Source organism: Tachypleus tridentatus, chromosome 9 (genome assembly GCF_004210375.1).
Source record: "Tachypleus tridentatus isolate NWPU-2018 chromosome 9, ASM421037v1, whole genome shotgun sequence".
NCBI lineage: Eukaryota > Metazoa > Arthropoda > Merostomata > Xiphosura > Limulidae > Tachypleus > Tachypleus tridentatus.
Window position 1 is genome coordinate 156,162,864 of NC_134833.1, and position 23,379 is coordinate 156,186,242.

Genomic DNA, 23,379 nt, shown 5'->3' on the forward strand with positions numbered 1-23,379 from the left:
CAAGTTACTGCTGTCTAAATAAATCAACTATATAACTTCTCATGTTCAGACTGTCCAGTTAATCAACTATATACATTCTCAAATTATTACTGTCCAGTGAATAAACTATATAATTCTCAAGTTATCACTGTCCAGTAAGCCAACTATATTACTTCTCATTTCAAGGTACAACTATCTAGAAATGAAATTACTTGCATAATACCAAATTACCATTATACATACATAAATTAATTTATATCTAATGTTTTATTCCTATTTACCTGTATCATGCTGTCATGCTGTATAACTGCTTCATTACTTATCAAATTATTAAAAAATACAAGTTTATTGAAAAACAAAATCATAAATATATTAGTAAACCTTTAACATTATGCAAAAAATAGACTTCTTGAATTATTATTAATAAATACTTTATTTTACATTTCTACAATAAAAACTGTTCATAGTAGTTACAAAAATCTTTTGTTGAATATATTTCCAAATAAATTTTTCATGATGGTTCCTTAAATGTACAATAGATGTCAGTGTGGAGAGTCTGGTTTGGAAACTACACTCAGTAAAGCCATGAGAGAGGCCACTGAAGGTGACAAGTCTTGAAGTCTAAGAAATAAACCAGGTAGGCTTAGGGTACCTGCAATAAATAAAATAATAAATTAATATGAAATATAATCCTACATGTAGCAAGATGTCCAGTGAATACAGTTTACTCTTGGTAAACGAAGAGTGATGAATATTAATATCTCAACAAAGAAATACTAACTAAACCTTTTGATGAATATTAAACCAGAAATTAAGTTACATAATTATTTGGTGTATGTTTATCTATATTAATATAAAGGTTATGTGCATTCCAAAAGTGAGACAATCAAGAAAATATTGTTTAATGTAAGATATATATGCACATACATATTAGAAATTGTGTCTTTCTTTAAAAAATTCACATCTTTAAACAGGGAATCAACACATACACCTTTTTTGAGGGAGCAAGACAAACCTGATAAGGATCAGATACAATTCTAGTCAGAAGAACTAGTCAGAAATATTGGACCTTAATATCAGCATAGTATTGATTAATATCTTGGTTTAGTGCAACACTTACCTTCAGCTAAGCTCAAGTCAACAGTTTCTTGTTGAGGAATGTCGTAATACACAAGAAAGGGAGCAACAGATGCAACTGGAGGACATCCACTGTGGCAAAAGTAGTTCCGTAAGTTTATCTTGTTACCTGTCAATATAAATAAACATTAGTTGTTGATTATCTGGCATCTCACAAAGAATAAAAATCATTGGTAGTAAAAACAACGCACATTGTATTGTGTTACAGTTTTGAGAAGGTCTAAAAATCTGAAGATTTTTTGTGTGCTTTTAAAATGTAAAAAATTAAGGCTTCTAAGGTACTTCTGTCAAGTGAACTTAAACTGATTTGGTGCTGTGAGTAAGAACTCTTGAAAAGACAGGAAACGTTTCAAAATGTAACCAGTGGACTCCACATTTAAGAATGACTGATACCATGGGGCACATAAGTGAAATTTAGCCAACTAAACTTAACTACAAATTACTTTACCTCTTGTAATTTCTTGAAGTTTTTGTTCACTACGGTTTTTCACAACTACTGTAAATTCTGGTTGTAAAAGTGGATGTTCTTCTTGTCTAAAGGCCTGCCACTGGCTGTATGCCAGTAATAGTTTGACTTGCCACAAGTCTAACGTCTGGTCGGTTCTTGAAATTTGGTCAACAATCTGAGTGAGTAAAAACATTTTATCAGTTTCCACTGGGAATCTCTTCTATGCTAAGAAATACCCACACTATAAAAACAAGGTAATCTTGGGTGACTTGCTTGTGCATATTAAATAACATCTACTTTAGCAGTATAGTGGTCATGGGGAGGATTGGGTAAAATTATATTGATGAAATTCAATTTGTAATCAGTAATTTTCAATATCGGACGCTGCACCTAAATTGTAAATTCTAATTTGAAAAGCCAATGACCAAAACACACCATGTGAAATTTTACTTAAATTAAATTAAAACACGTCATATTAAATTATTTCTTACTGGGGTTCTCATTCTCACAGGAACTAGCAGAATGGGAATGTAAAATAGTTGATTACTTACTGTATACCAATTCAAATATTCATAACAAATGAACTAAAAAGTGTATCATACTTTCTTTTGTTGGAATTAGAAACAATAAAATAATATGCATTTATTTTTATATCATCAAATGTAAGTATCCAATAAATGTTGGTATTAAATATATTTCTTTAAGCTTGTGAACCTCTTTGACAATGTATTTTTAAAAACATTAGCTGTAATTGCAGTAGAAAATGTACAAATACATACAAGTATAAATGTACAATAAAATATTTTACTTGGTCAAGTGCAATGTATGCAGAAAGAATTTCAGTCTTTTCTTCAGACACAGATTCGAACAACAGGGTACACATCTGCTGCTGCCAGTGGCTTTTCTGTAAATAAAATTGTGGAAATTAGTTATTTGTTCAGTGTCTTGTTGCAAACTGACAGTTACAACATTACTCAACTAAATAACATCTTAAAAGATAACATAACATGTAACATAATGTTCAGGGACAGCAAGAGAACTGTTGGTCCATCTTTGCTGTCCCATCCTCTAAGCTAAGCTATAACTATTAAATAAAAGAGATTAAAGCCAGCTGTTATCATTCATATATCTATGAAACTTTCTTTTACACTCACTCAAATTTACTGTCTCCACAACATCTGAAAGTAACCAATTCCCTAGGCCAACTACCCTCATTTAAAAATGTCCTAGCTAAAGATGACTTCTACCTTCCCTAAATCTATATTAGTGTCTCCTAGTTCTATAATTCTTGCTGTTAAGTAATAAAAATGTTGGTACATCAACATTATCAATTCCTTTTACAATCTTAAACACTTCAATAAGACCCCCTCTAACACTTCTATTTTTAAGAGAAAACAGTTATAAGGATCTTTATCTCTCCTCATATGACAACCTCTCAATCCCAGGTACCACTTTAGTAACATTCCTCTGAACCATTTTTAACAATACAAAATCTCTCCTAAGGTAAGGAGCCCAGGAATAAACACAATATTCCAAATGTGGCCTAACCAGTAACCTGTAAAATGAAATGATAATCTCTTCAGACTTGTATTCAATATTTCTGTATATACAGCCTAAAATCCTACTTGCCTAACTACTAGCAACAGCACACTGTTTGGAATGGCTTTAGAGACTGATCTTGGTGTAATGGTTGATCAGTCTCTAAAGCCATTCCAAACAGTGCGTTGTTCAATTATAATAACCCACATTTGTCATAATTAAAATTTATATGCCATTTATTAAATAATGTCTAACTCACTAAATTCCTTTGTATATAATGAGTATCCTCTTACAGCCAGCAAAATCCAAGACCTTGATATCATCATCAAATTTAAGTAACTTATTGACCATTCCTTCATGTATGTCATTAATGTAAATCAAAAAGACCAATGGTCCTAAGAATGAGCCCCGAGGTACCCCACTTGTGACATTAATAGTTTGACCAAACTCCATTCAAACAACTCTCTGCTTTCTTTCATCAGGCTTCCTCTTCTACCTAATAAGATAACTTATCTCCAACACCTATAGAGACAAGTCTCTTTACAAGCCTTTTATGTGGCACTTTGCCGAATGCTTTCTGTAAATTCAGATACACCAAATCTAATCCCTTACTCTTTTCTACATAAGCAGTAACATTTTCAAAGAAAGTTAAAATATTTACGAGGCAAAATTTTCCCTTAGTGATACCATGTCGACTGTCTAATAAAATTCTGAACTGTGTTAAATGACTTTGTAAAGTATCTTTAACCAGAGTTTCCAAAACTTTTCCACAACTGATGTGAGACTGATGGGTCCATAATTACTGGGACAACTTCTGTTACTTCCCTCGAAGATAGGAGTGACATTGGTTAATTTCCAATCTGTTAATCCTTGTCCATTATTCAAGGACTTATAAAACAAATTATGGCAAGTGGCTAACATATCTAGTCCTTGACCTCCTTTAAAACCCTTGGGGAAATATTATCTGGCCACGAAATCTGATAATTTTTTAAACTTCCCAATTTTATTTTAACAAGCTCAGACTTTATTAAATTGTCTTGTTCAATTTTGTTTTCATCTATCAGTTGCTCAAGATGAGGAATACAACTTAAGTCTTCAGTTTTACTAATGTTAATTTTTATGTTTTTAGCCTAATTTTTTATACGTTCCTAATTTTCTATTTGATCAACTATAATCTTCTAAATCTCCTGTCACATCAGTCAATTTAAAGTTATTAAATTTGTGATGCTTTTCTTTAATTTTATCATTTATATCCTTTGTGAGCCACCTGTTTTTTTTTTACTCCCAGTTACACTTTTCTTTCTATAAGGAATATATTTGTTTTGAATATTGAAAAATACTTCTTAAAATCTTTTCCACATTTGCTCAGTGTCTCCTAACAATTCAGCTGCCCACTTCACAACAGATCATTCTTGTTGCATCCTTTCAAAATTTGCTTTTTTGAAATTTGGAATCAGAACACTGTTACTTTACCCCTGTAAGAGCCCACGACCTTAGAGTAACTTCACAAATCTAACACAGTTACATAACCTCTGTAACTACAAACGCACAAGAACTCAGAGTAATTTCATAGATTTACCATACAGTTACTTGACCTCTGTAACAACACAAACCCAAGATCTTAGTAAAGGAAAAAACAGGACTAATAATTTATATTTCAAGAATGAGAGACAAAATACTGAAATTGAAAAAAAGAATAGAACACTTCATTTATTCAGAAAAAACTGAAGATAAAGAGCTGACTGCCTAGCACTAGAACTACTTCACTGGAAAGAGATATTAACTCAAAATAAATAATAATTGTATTAAACTGCATGTAATTAGCTGAAACTGTATTTAAATAAAAATAGTGAGTAGATAGAAAATAATACGGTAGACTAAAGAATGCAGCAAAGATGAGGACTTCCACAACAGTTTTTTTTTTCAAGATAAAAACAAATCTGAAGACAGACCGAAATATACATGAAAACAACCATATTCAGGATTCACATTCTCTCTACATTTCAACAATCAGAAAACTGGATTACGAGAATCGGACGTACTTCTTCTCCACACGAGACAAGCTAAACATAAGATAGCTTACATGACTGGGACCTGCTACAGAAAGGAACACTTAAGACTCAATTTTGCACATAGCCTCAGATGTATTTAGAAAGTTCCAAAACAGAACTCAGGAAAAATTAAATAATTTTGTAGGTAGAAAATATATCCTATAGGAGAGTAAGACATGTGGTGTGTAAATACTACAAAGTTTGAAAGTTTTTAAGTAAAATTCTTACAAGTGCTTCTATTACATTATATTGTTGAATTGAAGAAAAAAACATTAAATAGAAATGTGTAATTGATACTTCTTAATGCAGGAAGACAAAAATATTATTTTTTGATAATGTCGAAGTTTTGACGGTAAATTCAGTACCTTTTACTCCTTTTTTTTTAAAATTTTGAATTACACATTCTTGAATTAACATTAAGTATGAATGTTCCAAGTTAGAAGTTAGCAAAATTTGAAAATTTCTTAACACAAAGCACAAATTCTGTCAGATAGAGATAAGTAGCATTTTGGAAGTGTCACAGAGGCCTTACCTTTGAAGTTTTGACTCTTGGTTTCAAGAAATACTCATAGAATTTGAGAGCAACAGGATTACAGGAAAACACTGTCACTGGAGTTGGCTGTAAGATGAACATAACTGACTTAACTTTAAAAAAGATGTTAACTTAATTGATTTTAACACTTTCCTTTTAATGGTTTAAGATGAAACAATTTTGACCTTGAATATCTATTGAAACTGATTCCTTTAGTCAAATCTCCAATACTGAATGTTAATGTCTCATGATAACTCAATCAACCCTACGATTATAAATTTGTGCAGATCAAAGTAATATAGCAAACTGTTATAAATACTGTTAATTGAATGAAAAGTTACAAACAAGCAGGAAATGAGGATAAAAAATTCATAATATAATCTTGACATCATCCAAAATTAGACTATTTTGTTACATTATCTTAACATCATCCAAAACTAGACTATTTTGTAACGTGATCTTGACATAATCCAAAATTAGACTATTTTGTAACATGATCTTCACATCATCTGAAACTAAATTCTTTTGTTATGTGATCTTAACATCATCCAAAACTATATCATTTAGTTGCATGATCTTGACATCATCCAAAACTAGACCATTTTGTTACATTATCCTGACTCCATCCAAAACTAGACCATTTTGTTACATTATCCTGACTTCATCCAAAACTAGACCATTTTGTTATATAACCTTGACATTTAAAAAAAAACTGACTTACCTTCAAATTAAAACTTAAACTTTTTCACAAAAACTAAAAGTTTCTATTAACACACCACAAGAGTTAACATATGCTCAAAGATCAGATAGTTTCTGTTATTTTAACTTGTAACTTACAATTCAACCACTTTACATCAAATTATTGGGCCTACAGATAATTAACACGTGTAACAAAAATAAACGCTTACCGTTACATTCCAGCCTTTAATACTGTCTTTCACCATACTCTGAGCAAATACACTTTTGAAGCCCTGCAAAGTTCAATAATAATTATTTAATAAAGTATTGAGTTTCCGATCACATTATTTTGTTTTACAAAGGATATTAGTGACACATTTTTTTTCAGAATTAAAATATTAGTTTTCAATTTTTTTTTATTTGAAAAGTGACAAAAGTAATTTACATTACTGGAGAATTTTAGTGAAAACAATTTTAACATGATAATAAGTATTACATTACAAATATCGCATACATATAATATAGTACAATATATACTATATAATGAAGCTATTATAGTGAAGGTTAATAGTAACAAAAATCTATAACCTTGCAAAGTTGAAATTTTAAAATTATATAACTTTTGATTACTTCAAATTACATGACTGGAAAATATTATAAAAAAAACTCTACATTTGGTTGTACTCCCACTATCGATTCCTCAGAACATTTCTGATACAAGATTCTAATCTTGATGACGAAAAATCCACTTGAAATAAAAATGTATATCAGAATGGCTGGTATGGGTATTAACACTTTTATTGATAAGCAGAAAACAATGTTTTATCCCTCCTAGGTCATCTTCAGGTTAACAAAGAGAGTTTGCAATTGACCGTTGCTGGACGTCTTAGGGATGAGAGTATAAACGAGTAAGGTATTGTAGGCGGCGTTGTAGTTAGATGTTAGGTCATTAATTAGTACAGGTATAAAGGTATTCCTTTACATTGGTTTAATTTTGGTTTTAGTTATTGTATGAGTAGGGCTTCTTTGATTTTGTGTTTGTTTATATTTGTGTCCCTACTTAGTATCTGGGTGTTTTCTATGCTTATGTTGTGTTTATTTGATTTGCAGTGTTCAAAAACATGTGAAATGTTTGTTTTGAGTTCTTTGAATCAAGTTTCCATTTTTCTGCTTGTTTCTCCAATATAGAAGTCATGATGGTTGTTGCATTGTATTTTATAAATTATGTTGGTGTTGTGTTTGTCAGTGTAGTTTTTACATAATGTGGACTTTAGTTTTATACCTGGGTTTTAAATAAATTTGGTGTTTACTGGAATGTTGTGTTTTGTTATAAGTTTTTTTCCAAATGTTGGTTATTTTTTTGCTGATGTCAGGAACATATGGTATGCATCAGTATAAAGTTTTGTAGTTTGTTGTATCTTGAAATTTATTGTTTGTTGATCTAGGTGTGCATATAAATTTTTTCATGATTTTTTGAGGAAATTTGTTGATATTGATTAAGTGTTGTTTTATTTTGTTGATTTCATCATTAATTTTATCAGATGAGCATAGTTTTGTGGCTGGGTTTATAATACAATGATGATACAATTGCTGAATTCACATCTACAGAACACACACTTAGTTTCTTCAATCAAGTTAATTTGATACACCCTAACATTAAGTTCATCTGTGAACAGGAAATAAACTAACCAAATAGCATTTCTTAACCTCAAAATCACTAGAATTGATACAAAATTCAAAATAGAAATCCACAGAAAAATCCCTCATAATGGATTATACATTTCCATGGAACTCAGTACATGAAACAAAACAAAAACTCAACATATAAACACAGGCACAAAAACTATGTTCATCTGACAAAATTAACAATGAAATCAACAAAATAAAAGAACATTTCATCAACATCAACAACTTTCCTCAAAAATCCGTGGAAAAAGTTATACGCACACACCTAGATCAACCACAAACAAACAATAAATCCCAAGATACAACAAACTACAAAACCTTATACTGCTGCATACCATATGTTCCCGACATCAGCGAAAAAATAACCAACATTTGGAAAATACCTATAACAATAACACAACATTCCAGTAAACACTAAATTTATTCAAAACCCAGATACAAAACTAAAGTCCATACTATGTAAAAACTACACTGACAAACACAACACCAACATAATTTATAGAATACAATGCAACAACCATCATGACTTCTATGCTGGAGAAACAAGTAGAAAAATGGAAATTAGATTCAAAGATAAAAAAAAACACCTTTACGCGTTTTTGAACACTGCAAATCAAATAAATACAACATAACCATAGAAAAATCCAGATATTAAGTAGGGAAACAAAAGAACACAAAAAACACCTTCACATGATTTTCAACACTGCAAATCAAACAAACACAACATAACCATAGAAAAATCCCAGATATTAAGTAGGGAAACAAATATGAACAAATGCAAAATCAAAGAAGTCCTACTTATACAGCAACTAAAACCAAAATTAAAGCAATAGAAAGGAACACCTTTATACCTATACTAATTAATAACCTAACATCCACTTGCAACGCCCCCTACAATCCCATATTCGTTTATACTCTCCTTCCTAAGACACGTCTGGCAATGGTCACTTTCAAACTCTCTCTTTCTTAACCTGAAGATGACCTAGGAAGGTCAAAACGTTGTTCTCTGCTTATCAATAAAAGTGTTAATACTCCTACCAGGCGTTCTGAGATACAAGATTCTAATCTGTTACAGAAAGGTTAAAGGCAGTCATGATACAGCTTAACTACCACAACAGTAAAAATGTTTCACGTGTAAAATATTCACAGTGTTAGTCCTGGGTACACATCAATAACAAGAAAACATACATTTTAAAAGATACAATTTAACAGTTTAATATCTTAAAGTATTATCTAACTAGCAATTATTATGTTTGTTCTTCTAACATGAGAACGGAAGGAACACCATAAGCATCATTATTATTTATAATTTAAGTAACAGTAGATAAAGTTGTTTCTTTAATTAAGTTGCAGGTTTTTCAATACATAATTTTATCTTGGCTTCCATCACACTTCAAGATTCATTCCTAAAAAAATCACATTTCAAAACCAGTTTTACTTGACATAGCCAATATCTTTTGCACAAAGTTTTATAAAACAAAACCTGTGAAAAAAAACCCCACAAACAAACAATAATTTTACAAAGATCAGTATATATTACATATAGTTCTTTGTGTTAACTGCAAAGCTGCACAATGGACTATCTGTGCTGTGCCCATCAGAAGTTTCGAAATGTAGGTTTTAGCTTCGTTAGTCTTCACACATACTGCTGAGCCATGGGTTTACAAAAGCATGCTTTTACTGTTGGGCCACTCTGGTGTAACTACAAGTGGGGTGGGGAGTTTCTTATATATATGCTTAGTAGCAAAATGTCCTGACTTCAGGTTTTGATTATTGATTCAGGACAGTAAAATGGATGACAATTCTGAGCATTTTTGTGGTGTGTTTTTGTTTAGAATACTTGCACCCCACTCACCACAGTATCAAAACCTGGTTTTTAATGGTGTGAGTCCACAGACATACAACTGTATCACTGGGGTGTTTTTGTGATGTGAAATTTGCTGAGATATCTGTGTATGTAGGTAACCTACTTTGATTGGATGTTAAAGTATTAAACATTTAAGTATTACAGATATTGATTAAAAAGCATGTACCTGATTGGTTTAAAGTTTATAATCCCCAAACAAAAAAGGTGAAATGGTTATTACTAATTATTTGTCACAAATTCTAAAGAAGTTATGTTGATTTACTGCTTGACCAGGAATGCTCTTCAGATAAATTACTGGTGTAGAATTATTTATCATTATTAGTTGAAAAACCAGAATAGAGATTTTCAGTAAATACTGGCATAAAAATTGAGATCCATAAGAATATACCAAGTATTATGAACAGGAACATATCTTTTATCTAGAAAACGAATGTTTCGCAAACAACATGTTCTAATCACGAAGAAATTATTACATGAAACAGAATGGTGAACCAAAAAAAAAAAAAGCTATTTTTGTTCAGGCTAAAAAATTTCCATTCAAATTCAATGATGGAAGTGATAAGTCGAGTAGATAGAAGGCTAAATTATGGTCAACATGAACCAGTTTTACTTTTTTTACAATGTTAGGACTAAGTAAGATAATTCATCCTTCGCTTTACATCAGTTTGAAAAGTTCATAATTTTCCTGTGTACGATATAAGAAATTTTTAAACAGTTGTAACAATTTTTAGCGTTTGGATAGAATGACATTTTCCATAATGATGAAAATAAAAAAGAAAGAATACTTCAGTGAGAACATGGTTTGATTTACCAGAAACAAAACTTTAAGATCACAAAGTTTCTATTTTTTTTTTCTTTTGAAATGCACTACCTTTACCTTAGGGTCTTCCGAGTATGGAAGACAACCTGCCTTCTGCTTCACATAGAGGTTTCCTCCATTAGCTAGAAGATGTCTGAAACAGTAACATTTGAGTTTGACAACTTGAAATATTTACAAACACATCCACAATGAAAATACAAATGAGTAACTTCTTCAACGTGTGTGAGAAATTTCAGTCTGTATCAATAGTTAACGTGTTTGATCCATGATGATAAGGTTAACATGTTAAAGTAAAGAAAAAAAACACACAAATGTTTAGGTACAAAAATGGTTACAAACCAACCTCTTTTTGAACTTTTATTTTTTAATCGAATCAAGTAATCTCCTGTTAATCTCCTCAAGTTTCACAATACGCAACATAATAAAATAAGTTTCACCTTAATAATGTAATTCAGTATGAGAAACAAACCCTTTACAGGAGTCATGCTAATCTAAATAAAGTTGTGTAGAAACTTCCAGACAAATTAATTAACCACGCAAGAGATGTTGCCTAGACACAATCAAGGTAAATAAATAATAATATTATAACTAGTGTCAATATGTTTACTCAGACGTACCATACAAAACTTCAAGTTTTGGATTAAGAAACTCAACAGAACAAAATATTAATTGAATTCAGTCAACTATTTTTTCAATACTGAAGTTATTAAACTGGCATCACTTACATAACTCTAAAAGTCAATAAAACCTTTAAAAAGAGATGTGAAAATATATACAATTTTTCACCTCAAGTTATTCCAGTTTTTCTTACAGTCAAAAACTATTTCCCAGTATCTGGAGTCTTGCACAATGACCTAAAAATTTGTAAGAACCATTATCTTAATAACATAAATAATTACAGTAATGATCACACATACAAATATGTGGGATCCCGTTTACAAGACTTAACAACTTCTCACAATGTAGACACAAGATTATTAAAAAAGTTAATCATTGGAATACCAATTCATAAACTAAAAAAAAAAAAAAAAAAAACAATGTCTAAGTTCAATTCTTTTAACCCTTTTTTAACCTAATTTCAAATTATTACCTCAACTATTTACATGCATGTATGTATATAATACACATAGAGTTGCATACATAGCACATTATTTATTAAAAATACAATAAACACTCTTACATTTTCAAGTAAATCAAGTTCTGGCAACAAACATGGTGCTTTAACCTCATACTCTTCTCCTGTATACATCATTGTATCCTAAAAAATCATAAAATATAATTGACTTTCCTCGTGTTATATGTGAGCTAATAGATAGGTCAGAAAAGCCTAAAATTCAACTTATAATCATTCCTAATTATGAGCTACTAACCACAGAAAATGAACTCTGCAGCACCCACTGCAACAAGGACCAAAAAACATAACATGACTGACTTTACTTTTATAACACACCTGCAACCAAAATGTGGGCTGCATTAACAAACTTAACATAGAACTTTGTAAGAAACGTGACAAACAGTTGAGCATATTTGTTACATGTAGAACTTGTTGATGAATCACTAACTTTTTAAAATATTTTTGTTATACACATTACCTGGGGCATATAAACCCAAGATTCATAAATTATGTAAGTTTTGTGACATACTCTAAATTACATTTTGGTGTTTATTAATGTTGATTAATTATAACTGACAGTGACAGTTTTCAAAAAACAAAATTCATAGCATAAGAACAAGTTTTTGATGAGCATAACACACTGTTCAAAAAACTTACTTTAAACCTGACTAACAGGTGACAATACACAGCCTTTCCTGTATCAAAATCTCGAGGGATAACTTGCCGAGGTTCAACAGCCAACACATAAAGATGACGAAGTGCCTGTAGGTGATATCTGGTAAAAGGAAATGAAGACATTAAGGTTTTACTTAAGTAGCAGGTATCTGTATGAGTTTTGCAAACACAGATGTCATGTTTTTCTTAAATAAATGTATATTTGTAGAAACTGTGCAAAGATTATATGTTCTCATACACGTAAAAATTAGCAATATTATATAAACATGCAAGTTAGGAAAACATGTTGGTTCAAATATTAATTAAAGACCAAAGAAAGTAAACCTGCAATTTGAGATCTTTCGGGTATTATGTAACAAAACATTGAGTGAAATCATGGCTACAGAAAGTAGATCACTATGATGACCCAGGAGTGTTCAGATTATCTTTCAAAAGTATATTTTAGGTAGGACTAACTTCTGTTGTAAAATACTGACAGAAATCAATTTGAAAAAAAGAATGTTAGATATAGAATGGTCTTTATTTTTAAAAACTGAACATAAAAGAAATGTAATGAGTATTGTTTAAGGAAAATAAAATACAATATGAAAATCAATTAGCAAAAATTTATAAAACAGAAAGAACATAAAGAAGATAAAAAGCAAACAAGGAAAACTATTGCCAATAAAAGCTTTTAATATTTATCAAACAGGAAGACAAATGATTCCAAGTTTATTCAATATGGCTGAGTAACATTTAAGGCAATGTTCCAATAGCTTTCCTTCATTTCTCTACTAGTTGTGATGTCTATGAAAATCATACCCTCAACTCTGTGTGCATGGGTGAGAGTTAAAGTTTGCAAGACACAACCTTTTATAAAGTGCTATTCAGCATGGTATTACATATGTGGTATCAGTACCATCAACTATTCATTTTACTCTACATTAGTGAGTTTGTAACATTCATTACATACCAGATACAATACACAGGGATACTGTAAAAAAAATGTAATTTGCATTTTAGAGATATCACAGATTATACAAAAGAAATGTGTAACTTGAATGATGGAAAAAAAAAAGTAATTTCGTTCATCACCCAAACAACACAGACAATGTTAGTCAGGCTAACACTGTCTCTTCATAGAAACATCTTGATTTACAGACACCTTTGTAATTCATCTGTTATTTTTTTTCTGAACAGCAGTTCAGCATTTAACTTAAAGCTTACCATATTTATGGCAATTATACACAGTAAATGCAGAATTATAGTCAATATTTTTTTTTCAGTATAGATAACTTGACTGAACTGAGCCAGATCGAAGCTTCTTTACTGATTCTGGAGAGCCAGCAAGTCTCTCTAGTCCCTTCTAAATGAAAAAGGGAGACATTTGCCCTAAAGGTTTGTCTGAAAGAGAATGTTGTATAATAAAATGAGGTACAACAGGTGTTACAGATGTTGAAGATTGCTCCTCAAAATCTTCTAGACATGGTTGTTTACCTATGGACTGTTTTTTCACTATTTTATTTAAGTTTTTATTTGGAAGATCCATAATAAAAAAAGGAATATTTCAATGCCCACTGATCCTACTCACCATGAAGTCCTACGAGGGGACACCCTATAATGCCAAGAAAGGAGATTGCAGTAACACCAGAGTTTCGTGAGTACTATACCCAAACACCAGCATCAGATATAATGTCCACAACACCTGTTGAGAACATCCAACATTGGTACTTGGTTGACCCTAGCCCAAGTGGACCAGCCAACCGACCCAAGGGGAGCCACCCTAAGGCTGCCTGTCTACAAGAATTCAAGGATAAAGTGGTGTGTTAGGGTTGGATCCCTCAACCATCAGGATCCTTTCCTCTCCTTCATGGGTCACCATGCACAGCAAACACGTGGGTGGATGTTTAGATACCAGAGGAGGTAAACTGAAAGAACAGAACATTCCGTGGGAGGTCCCCTCACCACGTACAGTAATCCACACCGAGCAGATAGAGAAGGAGATGTGTTTTTATTCTAAATATTACAGGAGAGAAACTTGGTGTGTTGATGGTATCTAGCTTGGGCATTTACCAGTAAGATTTCCACTATAGTTTAGGGATTCACAGTGCAACTTAGATTGAGTGTTACCACAAACCAGGGTGAAACTGTCACTGAAACTACTAGATAAACCACATACCAGGGTGAAACTGTCACTGAACTACCAGATAAACCACATACCATGGTGAAACTGTCACTGAAACTATCAGATAAACCACATACCAGGGTGAAACTGTCACTGAAACTACCAGATAAACCACATACCAGGATGAAACTGTCACTGAAACTACCAGATAAACCACATACCAGGGTGAAACTGTCACTGAAACTACCAGATAAACCACATACCAGGGTGAAACTGTCACTGAAACTACCAGATAAACCACATACCAGGGTGAAACTGTCACTGAAACTACTAGATAAACCACATACCAGGGTGAAACTCACTGAAACTACTAGATAAACCACATACTAGGGTGAAACTGTCACTGAAACTACTAGATAAACCACATACCAGGGTGAAACTGTCACTGAAACTACTAGATAAACCACATACTAGGGTGAAACTGTCACTGAAACTACTAGATAAACCACATACTAGGGTGAAACTGTCACTGAAACTACTAGATAAACCACATACTAGGGTGAAACTGTCACTTAAACTACCAGATAAAGAAAGAGGGAGAATGCCAACTTCTTCATACAGTGTTGACAAAGTGTAAAACATAGTTAGGGTGTCATCAAGGGAGATCTGCAAGAGTGGGAACATGGTAGTAGTTTAGCATGCAACAGTTTACAGTGAGAGTGGGTTTAGGTAATTTCAAAAATACAGAAGTGAAAAATGAAAATGTTGTTAGTTGGAAAGAACAGATAGTAATGGCATAACTGATATGAATAATTAATTTGTCAGTTGTGGAAATGAAAACTGGTTGGAATTCGGTTTGGTTTGTTAGAACCAAAATAGGTAACTGGAGGTATGTTGTAAGAACATGGAGAAGTTGTTAAATGGGAAAAATGAGCAGCAGAGGTACGAGAGTGTGAAACGTTGATAGCAGTAGAGTCAAGACAACTGTTGGGGTACTCTTTTACCAACGAATAGTGGGATCAAACATCACATTATAACACCCCATGGCCGAAAGATCAAATATGTTTGGTGTGGCAGGGATTCGAACAACAGAGATGGCAAGTTCCACATGTAGTCAGTGGCTACCGATATGGGTTATTGTAGTTTCAAGTTCTGAAAAGCAGTCTTCAGTAAATTTATTGATCTGCTTTAGGTCATTATTGCCAAAATGAATTATCAAAAATTAGAAAGATTCAGGAGTGGAACTGGTTATAGTTATGTCAACATTAATTCTAATTCCACAAGCAGGTTTTGAAAGAACTGGATGGATTATTTTAAGAAATATTAAGAGTTTAAGTGAGTTTGGAAAACAGCAAAAAAAATTAAATGTCAGGAAATAAATTATTAATTTTACATTTTGAGTATTTTTACAATTCAAGAATTATGTAAAATTCTTATCTGTAAAACTAAGAAAAAATTTTGAGTTAATTTTTACTGACCTTAATACTAACTAGCATTTCTAGTTACTATTTGCTAATGTGTAATCTTATTATTGTTAATTTTATTTTAAAACATCTGTAATCCTAGAAAAACTTGTATCTTCTATCTTTATCTAGCCCTATTTGCTGGATGGCAAATAAAACCCTTCTGAAGTTTGCAGCTGACATAAATACAGTATAAGACACTTACCTGTTGTCATTACTGTGTGTTGGAAATTTAGGAAAAAAGGCACATATCAGTGCCCCAATAGCTTCAGGTCTTGTGCTTAATGTATATCTAGAAAAACAAAACAAAAAAACAACAAATGATTTAAAACAATTCATATAATATTGTAAAAACTGAAATGCTATCATGAAATTTAAAAAAAAACCTATACTGAGAGAAAAAATATTAAAAATAAATCCTCATTTCTTTCTCCTATTTTCAATATTTGCAACAAAACAAAAATATTTAGGTCTGCTTTTCACTTTAAATCTTACAGTTCATATTCATTACAATAAGTTCTCAAGTTTAATATCTGCAGATAAGTTCAAAAACTTATAGTCAATGATACAAGAAATATTAATTCAAATTTCTATTAAAGAGTTATTATTTATGAGAATACATTTATAAGAAACTGTCATTTTTTACCTGCCTCCTCCAAGAAACAAAAGACCCAAAGCCATATGTGTAGCCATATGAGAACCATATAAAACATAGCTATTAGCTTGACCGATCCGAGTTCGCAGATGTCTGCATATTCTCATCACTTCTAAATCTCCACTTCCTGCCATCACCTGGATAATCCAAAGCAAACATGTTACAGTTTGTATCATGTTTTAATTTTTATTTCCTGAAAACTGGAAATGAACACAGTGAAACCTAACAACAGATGTGACTATAATAAAGCCAGTAACTGAAATTAAACTAACATTTCCAATTTCAATAATTTACATGATAAAAATAGTAAAATATCTGACTACAGAAGAAAACCTCCATCAAACATAAGATCTTTTGAACAGATGTGACATTCTTATCTATAAAACTAAGATAAATCTTGTGTTATAATATGAGTTTCAAAGTTCTGAGGAGCAGTTAAAAAACATGAATCTCTGGATAAATTGAGGACTTAAGAACTTACCATTGCCAGACTTATCACAACAGTGTCCATACAAGTTTCAATGACACTCTTCCCAGCTTGTTCAGCAACCGTCTGGCCCAACAAACTCAAAAATTTTCTTACGTAATGCATCTGTAACAAAGTGTTTTGTGGAACATTACTTCTTATGTTGTAAACCAACTAAATACATGTCAGGACTTCACATTACCAATTTGTCTTGAAACTAATATTCAGTCAACTAAAAGTTACGCTTATACTAAAATGTAGAACAGTAACAGATGAGGTAAATACCTATCTAGAAACACCTACTGATTTATTACAAAGGAAAGTGAGCCTTTACACTGTCAATTTTGAAGAACATATTACTTGTTACAAATCCAGTAATCACTACAGCTTCTTTAAAGTTTTTACAAGTCATGCATTCCATTCCTCTGTCTAACAGTTTATCAAACTCTATTTGCAATGGCTCTATAAAACCTACCAATCCAATGTTTTATTATATATAATAACAGTGCACCTTTCCAAACAATGGATGTAGATCTGCTGAATATTGCCAAAGATAAACAAATTTGTTCAGACTAATTACGAACACTGTAATTAAAGCACTACCCATGTGTAGCCTCATGAGAACTAAATTTTATTATGGTTCTAACAGTAGCATTGAGTGAAAAATCTCTAATTATTTCCACTTATTTAGTAAATAATAATCAATTTATTAAATCTTCTTGTTTAGAACACAACCTTAAAGAGCTGTAAACATAAGAATGAAAACCTTTTCTTTTGTGAATTTAGACGACATGATTATTAGTGCGATGGGGTGATAACACAACAATCAAAAAGCAAGACAAAATGTAAATGTTAATTTCGACAAGATGATTTATGCTACATAATTTATAATCTAAGTGTGAATTTACTTAAAGACATATAAAGCTATGTTGTTTTTGCTAATTTCATTTTCACTTTAAAAGGTGTTCAGATCGAGTAGGAAAATTGAACCCTTCTTCTAATTAAGAAAGTTCTGGTTAATAAATATATTTACAGAATATTTTTTTGCTTTGTGCACCTTATTATTACATGTTCTTGGCTGCATTACTTAAGTAAGTAACACTTTAGTGTAACAGTGCCATTATTATACAAAAAAGTAGGCTTAAATTTCATCGAACCAACAGAGGTCAAAGGTAAGTACTATATTTCTTGTATATTCTTTATTTATGGTTACGAAAGTAAGATTAGTGTAGAAATTAGATATAAGTTAAATAAGGTTAAATTAGTTAAGATAAATATTAAAATTACAAATTCTTCCAAAGGTACGCACACAAGCAGCTTGTATGTTACGCCATTCAATATAATAACATGAGCAAAGTTTGCCAAATAAATTACAAGTTACATGAAGGAATTATTAGTTAGAAATGAATCAAATATCAATAAAACGATAAAATTAAATACAAAGATGTAAATAGTATGAACTTTAAGCTATTTAGAATAAATAACCAGTAGTTATTTTAGAAAGAAAAAAGGAGTAATTTAGATTTATTTTGCATTTTTTATGGTGGGTATGAGGTCAGCCAAATCAATTTAGTCTGTACAGAATTAGGGTAGAGAAAATTATATAAAAATATAAAGTTTTACTAACAAAAACATTTGTTATTTATTTTGAATACATTAGAAGTTACACAAATGAAATTTGAAAATTTCAGATAAAGAACAGTATTTTTATCCTAGTGCAAAAATCACTTTGCACTTGAAACAGTCAACACTAATTCCAAGCATTTGTGGACAAATCTTCAGTAAAAATAGTTAATTTAAAAATCTGAGTTTTCAAGTGCAAAAGCTTACCAAATTTCATGATAATACACAAACATATTAAAAATTATAGTAGTGAAACTCAAATGGTTAAAAATTGTTAACTTAAAAAGGAGGAACAGGGATCTTCAGCAAAGTACAGAAACAAGATAGGTAGCTCAAAATGAAAATGCAATTCCAAAAAATGAAGATGTAGGGAAAAGCAAATTAAATTCTTTCCAAGATGTCCAGAATTACCCTTAATTACAGACATACGTCCCCGTACAAGATCACCACTGAACTGAATATATGTCATCATCTTACGACAAATAAAATAACTGAGTCTCAATATTTTAACAACTATTTTCTATTAATGTTGTCCGATACTTCTTTCCGAGCTTTTGAAATCCACTCCATTATTGTTGATACTGATGCCCTTTTTATTATACCATTCGACGTCAAAACATGATTGTCTTTATTCTGCCAAGCATCATAATAATAATGCTCATGAATACGATCTTTGAATGACTTGTTAATGGGCACATCAAAAGGTTATAACTGACCTGTCATTCCACCAGGAATTATCACACCAGATCACTGTTTTTGTTCCTTAACCTCCTATTGATTTTATCGGAGAGATGACTACAAAATGAATCCATTACAAGCATGCTTCATTGTTTTAACAATAAACCAGGACAATGTTTGCATACACATCCCAACCACTCTTCCATTAACTCTGCTGTCATACATGCATTTTTTTGTGCATGAACTATTTACATCTTTGCAAAAATTTTCTTTTAGCAATGTTTTTCCTGTTTAATATGACATACAGTGATAATTTATTTCCATTTGTAATTACACATAGCATGACACTAACTCTTAACTTTTCATAACCAGTGGTTTTGATTGTCACCTGTTTTTTTCCTTTGGCATTTACAGTGTAGTTGCACAGCCCATTGGAAAGAAATTCCTGTTTCATTTGTATTACCTATCTGGTTTAGGAAATGTTGATCCCTTTGGCACAGACTGGTAATGTAACACTGATATGTAATACATTTTGTTTCAAAATCTGATGGCAATTTTTGACTAATTGTTGTCTTTGCCGTAATGATTAATTTCTCTCTTCATAAATTTCTCACATCAGTCATGACTATCCTTGAAGGAAATACCACTATTCCCAGCCCATTCTTTTGCTTTTAACATTAAGACTTCTCTTGTTACAGATAGTCCTTTATTTCATATCTCTCTAAAATATATTAAAATGACAGCATCAATTTCAGGATGTTCTCCTTTTCTTGCAAGAAAACAACTTGATTTTTATACCATGCCAATGACATACATTTGCCTCACTCACTGTACACTTTTTACTGGCAGCATGATTTCCTAGAGGTGCACAAAATAACCTGTTGACTGCCAAGTATTTCAGCTGCTACAATACAACTCCAATGCTTCTTCATTTTGTAACTTATTTCGTGATGCCATTTTGGATCGAAAGTGAAACAATTTGTAAGTAGGTCAAATGCATGTATGATGCCGACATCTAGCGTTGAAGTCAGGTATCATTGAGAATGAATTAACTCGTCGGTGGCACTGTGTTACCAATTGGCTCTGACGAGTCATCTTGTCTACGGCACTGAACAGGTTAAATTTGGCATTGTACATAAAACACTTTTCCATAGATAAAAAATGCAATAAAAATAAAAAACACAACAAAATATACATCTGAACAACAGGAAAGTCAGATAAAAACTGAGAACAGTGATATCTAACTATACCACTAGAGGCACCGACATCGGCAAATTTGATATTTTGTACATTTTTTTAGTATTTCTAAGTTATTTTTAAAATATTATCCAATCTGTTTGTTAAAGCAGTTTTTTCGAAAATCTTTGTTGTATGAGAAAAATGATGTTTTAAGAGTTTCAAAGAGTGAAAAATAATACCTCAAATTTAAGACATACCCTAATTTTCAGTTCAGAAAAACGTGAAAAAAGATGCGTCTTAAATTCAAAGTAATACGATAATGTTACTGTAAAACAAAACTGTATTACTCAAAGTATGGATTTACTTTTCAAAACACTATCAGGTTTTTCAAACTGAGAGTTTTAGAATGGTCTATAAGCAATAAAATATTTATGTAAAAATATTAATTTATAATACATGTATTTATGTGTGTACAGAGAGAGAAAGAAAGATACATTTGATACATTTATTTTTTATTTGACATGAATAAATCATCATGTCATAACATAATAGCTTGGAAGGTCCAGATTAACAGTGAATGTTTAAAAAAACACAAAATAACTTTAAGTTCAGACTCTGTCAACCACACTTCTTACAAATTATAAGTACCTTAACTCTGTTAAAGTTTTTCCACGTGAAAATGTGGTATTCAATTAACTGAATACCAAAAACCTGAGAAAGCCTGCACCAACAAGAATAAAACATTATATATTCTGTTACTCACACACATCAGGAGAAAGAATGCAGTCAGTTGTTCAGTAAAAATGAAACATACCAAAACTGTATAAGCTTCTTGATTTGCTGACCCTGCAAATTTCAGTCCGAGACATAAACATGCTCCGGCAATAATGTTGGAGTAGGCTTGACTGCATGAATCACACAGACTATTAGAATACAGCTTCCAAAATTAAAACATATATATACACATACTTATTAGCATATTCATGGCTGGTTTTTATACAACTCAAAGAAAGTTCAAAACAAGATATTTGGACAACTAAAATATCTATATATACACAACTGAGGGTGATTGATAATGTCAGATTTCTGTTTTTATGTTGTTAGGAGTAGCTATCATATCAACCAACTACAGATAATACATGGTAGGATCAGGAACATTGTGGGTTATAGGACTGAGGTCCTGGCCCCTTATTTAATCTGTAATTTCATTGTGGATTACAGCACTCAGGTCCTGGCCCCTTATTTAATCTGTAATTTGTTTTATAGTTTTGTATTTGTTGTTTTGATTATGGAATATCTACAATGCTTTTAGGTGTTATGGCTGCACACATTTTAATTTTAAAAATATATCATTTATATAAATGGTAACATTTTAATTTCTTTATTACAGATTTGCTCCTACAGTCATGCATACATCTGTAATAAAAATGTTGTATCTTTACATACATAACCGATAATATGCATAAAAGAAAAAAAGAATGATTAATAATACTAAACACTAAATCACATAACATACTTCAGAAGATAAAAAGAAAAATACAGTCGATAATAATAAGATTACAGATTAGTTTTTATAATTTATCTGTTTATTCTTAACATCTTTAAAAGCCAATTCAAGTAAATTATCAAGTGTGAAGCATGAGACCAAACAGAAAACATCTACACATGTACAATGCATTCAACTGATAACAAAATATATTTCTTTCTTGTAAAAAAACAATCATTTTTAGCATTAACATTCAGAATGTCACATGAACAGCAGTTTGTTTGTATTGCTCCAACTTTATCCATATTTTTTAAGCCTCAGTAAATACCTTGACATAAATGACGAAAACCTAAAAACCTTTAATTACTGTGGAATAACATAATAGAAAAATAACTTGAAAGGAATGTTTTGCATGCACAATAACCAATATTCTTTTAATATCAAATTTACCTTGTTGATTCACAGTCCACGTCAATATTTCTTTCTCCAGAAACAAAGGCGTGCTTCAACACAATCTGAGAGTAAAACAAAAATAATTCAATACCAAGGGAACTTCTAAGTTGAGGGTAACAACGTTAATGGTTGCACTGTGTTTTAGGGTGAATTATGTTTTATTTTCATAAGCAATCTTTGTCATAGTGTAAAATGTCAAATTAAAATATAAATAGTAAGTAATACAATTATAAAATATAAATCAATTAAGCCATAATTTTCAACAGTTATCTGATCACAAACATATATATGAAGCTATAATTCCCTACAGAATATCATGTAATCATAATACATAGTTATAACTGTGTATATTAAATAATTATAAAACATTAATAAATCTAACAATAATTATCCAAAGTATGCAATTAAATAATAGAACATATAACTGTCCATGCTATGTATGGTAATTATAAAACAGTAACATATCTAGCTACAATTACCTACACTATGTTATGTATAACTGCAATAAATGAGTATGGCAAGAAATAGGATACTTACCTCTGGAAGGTGAGACTCAACCCATCTTATGGATGGAATAACTTCAGCCCACAAAATAAGGCCTTTACTGCAAGTCTAAAAATGCGATAGTTTATCTTCTGTATAAATTTGTATTAAAGTACAACTTCCTGCATCAAAACAAGCCCAAAAACTAGTACTGATAAGTACTGTTTACCAATTGTTGTTTAATATAAAGTAACAGGTAATAG

The 23,379-nt window shown here is 31.2% G+C and overlaps 1 protein-coding gene across 2 annotated transcripts in view; it reads right to left on the reverse strand.

The window, feature by feature from the left end:
- Positions 1-396: 396 nt before the first annotated feature.
- Positions 397-23,379, reverse strand: part of shtd (anaphase promoting complex subunit 1) — a 98,349-nt gene continuing 75,366 nt past the window's right edge. For both annotated transcript variants that reach the window (XM_076458090.1, XM_076458089.1), the window contains exons 34-49: positions 23,171-23,245; positions 22,631-22,695; positions 21,509-21,599; positions 17,230-17,340; positions 16,740-16,885; positions 16,299-16,385; positions 12,509-12,626; positions 11,918-11,995; positions 11,524-11,591; positions 10,795-10,870; positions 6,595-6,657; positions 5,687-5,773; positions 2,373-2,468; positions 1,565-1,739; positions 1,100-1,225; positions 397-631 (exon numbers count right to left, since the gene is read on the reverse strand). In XM_076458090.1, the coding sequence (XP_076314205.1) occupies positions 522-631; positions 1,100-1,225; positions 1,565-1,739; positions 2,373-2,468; positions 5,687-5,773; positions 6,595-6,657; positions 10,795-10,870; positions 11,524-11,591; positions 11,918-11,995; positions 12,509-12,626; positions 16,299-16,385; positions 16,740-16,885; positions 17,230-17,340; positions 21,509-21,599; positions 22,631-22,695; positions 23,171-23,245 (1,572 nt within the window). In that variant the 3' untranslated portion in view covers positions 397-521. The remainder of the gene's footprint in view (positions 632-1,099; positions 1,226-1,564; positions 1,740-2,372; positions 2,469-5,686; positions 5,774-6,594; positions 6,658-10,794; positions 10,871-11,523; positions 11,592-11,917; positions 11,996-12,508; positions 12,627-16,298; positions 16,386-16,739; positions 16,886-17,229; positions 17,341-21,508; positions 21,600-22,630; positions 22,696-23,170; positions 23,246-23,379) is intronic.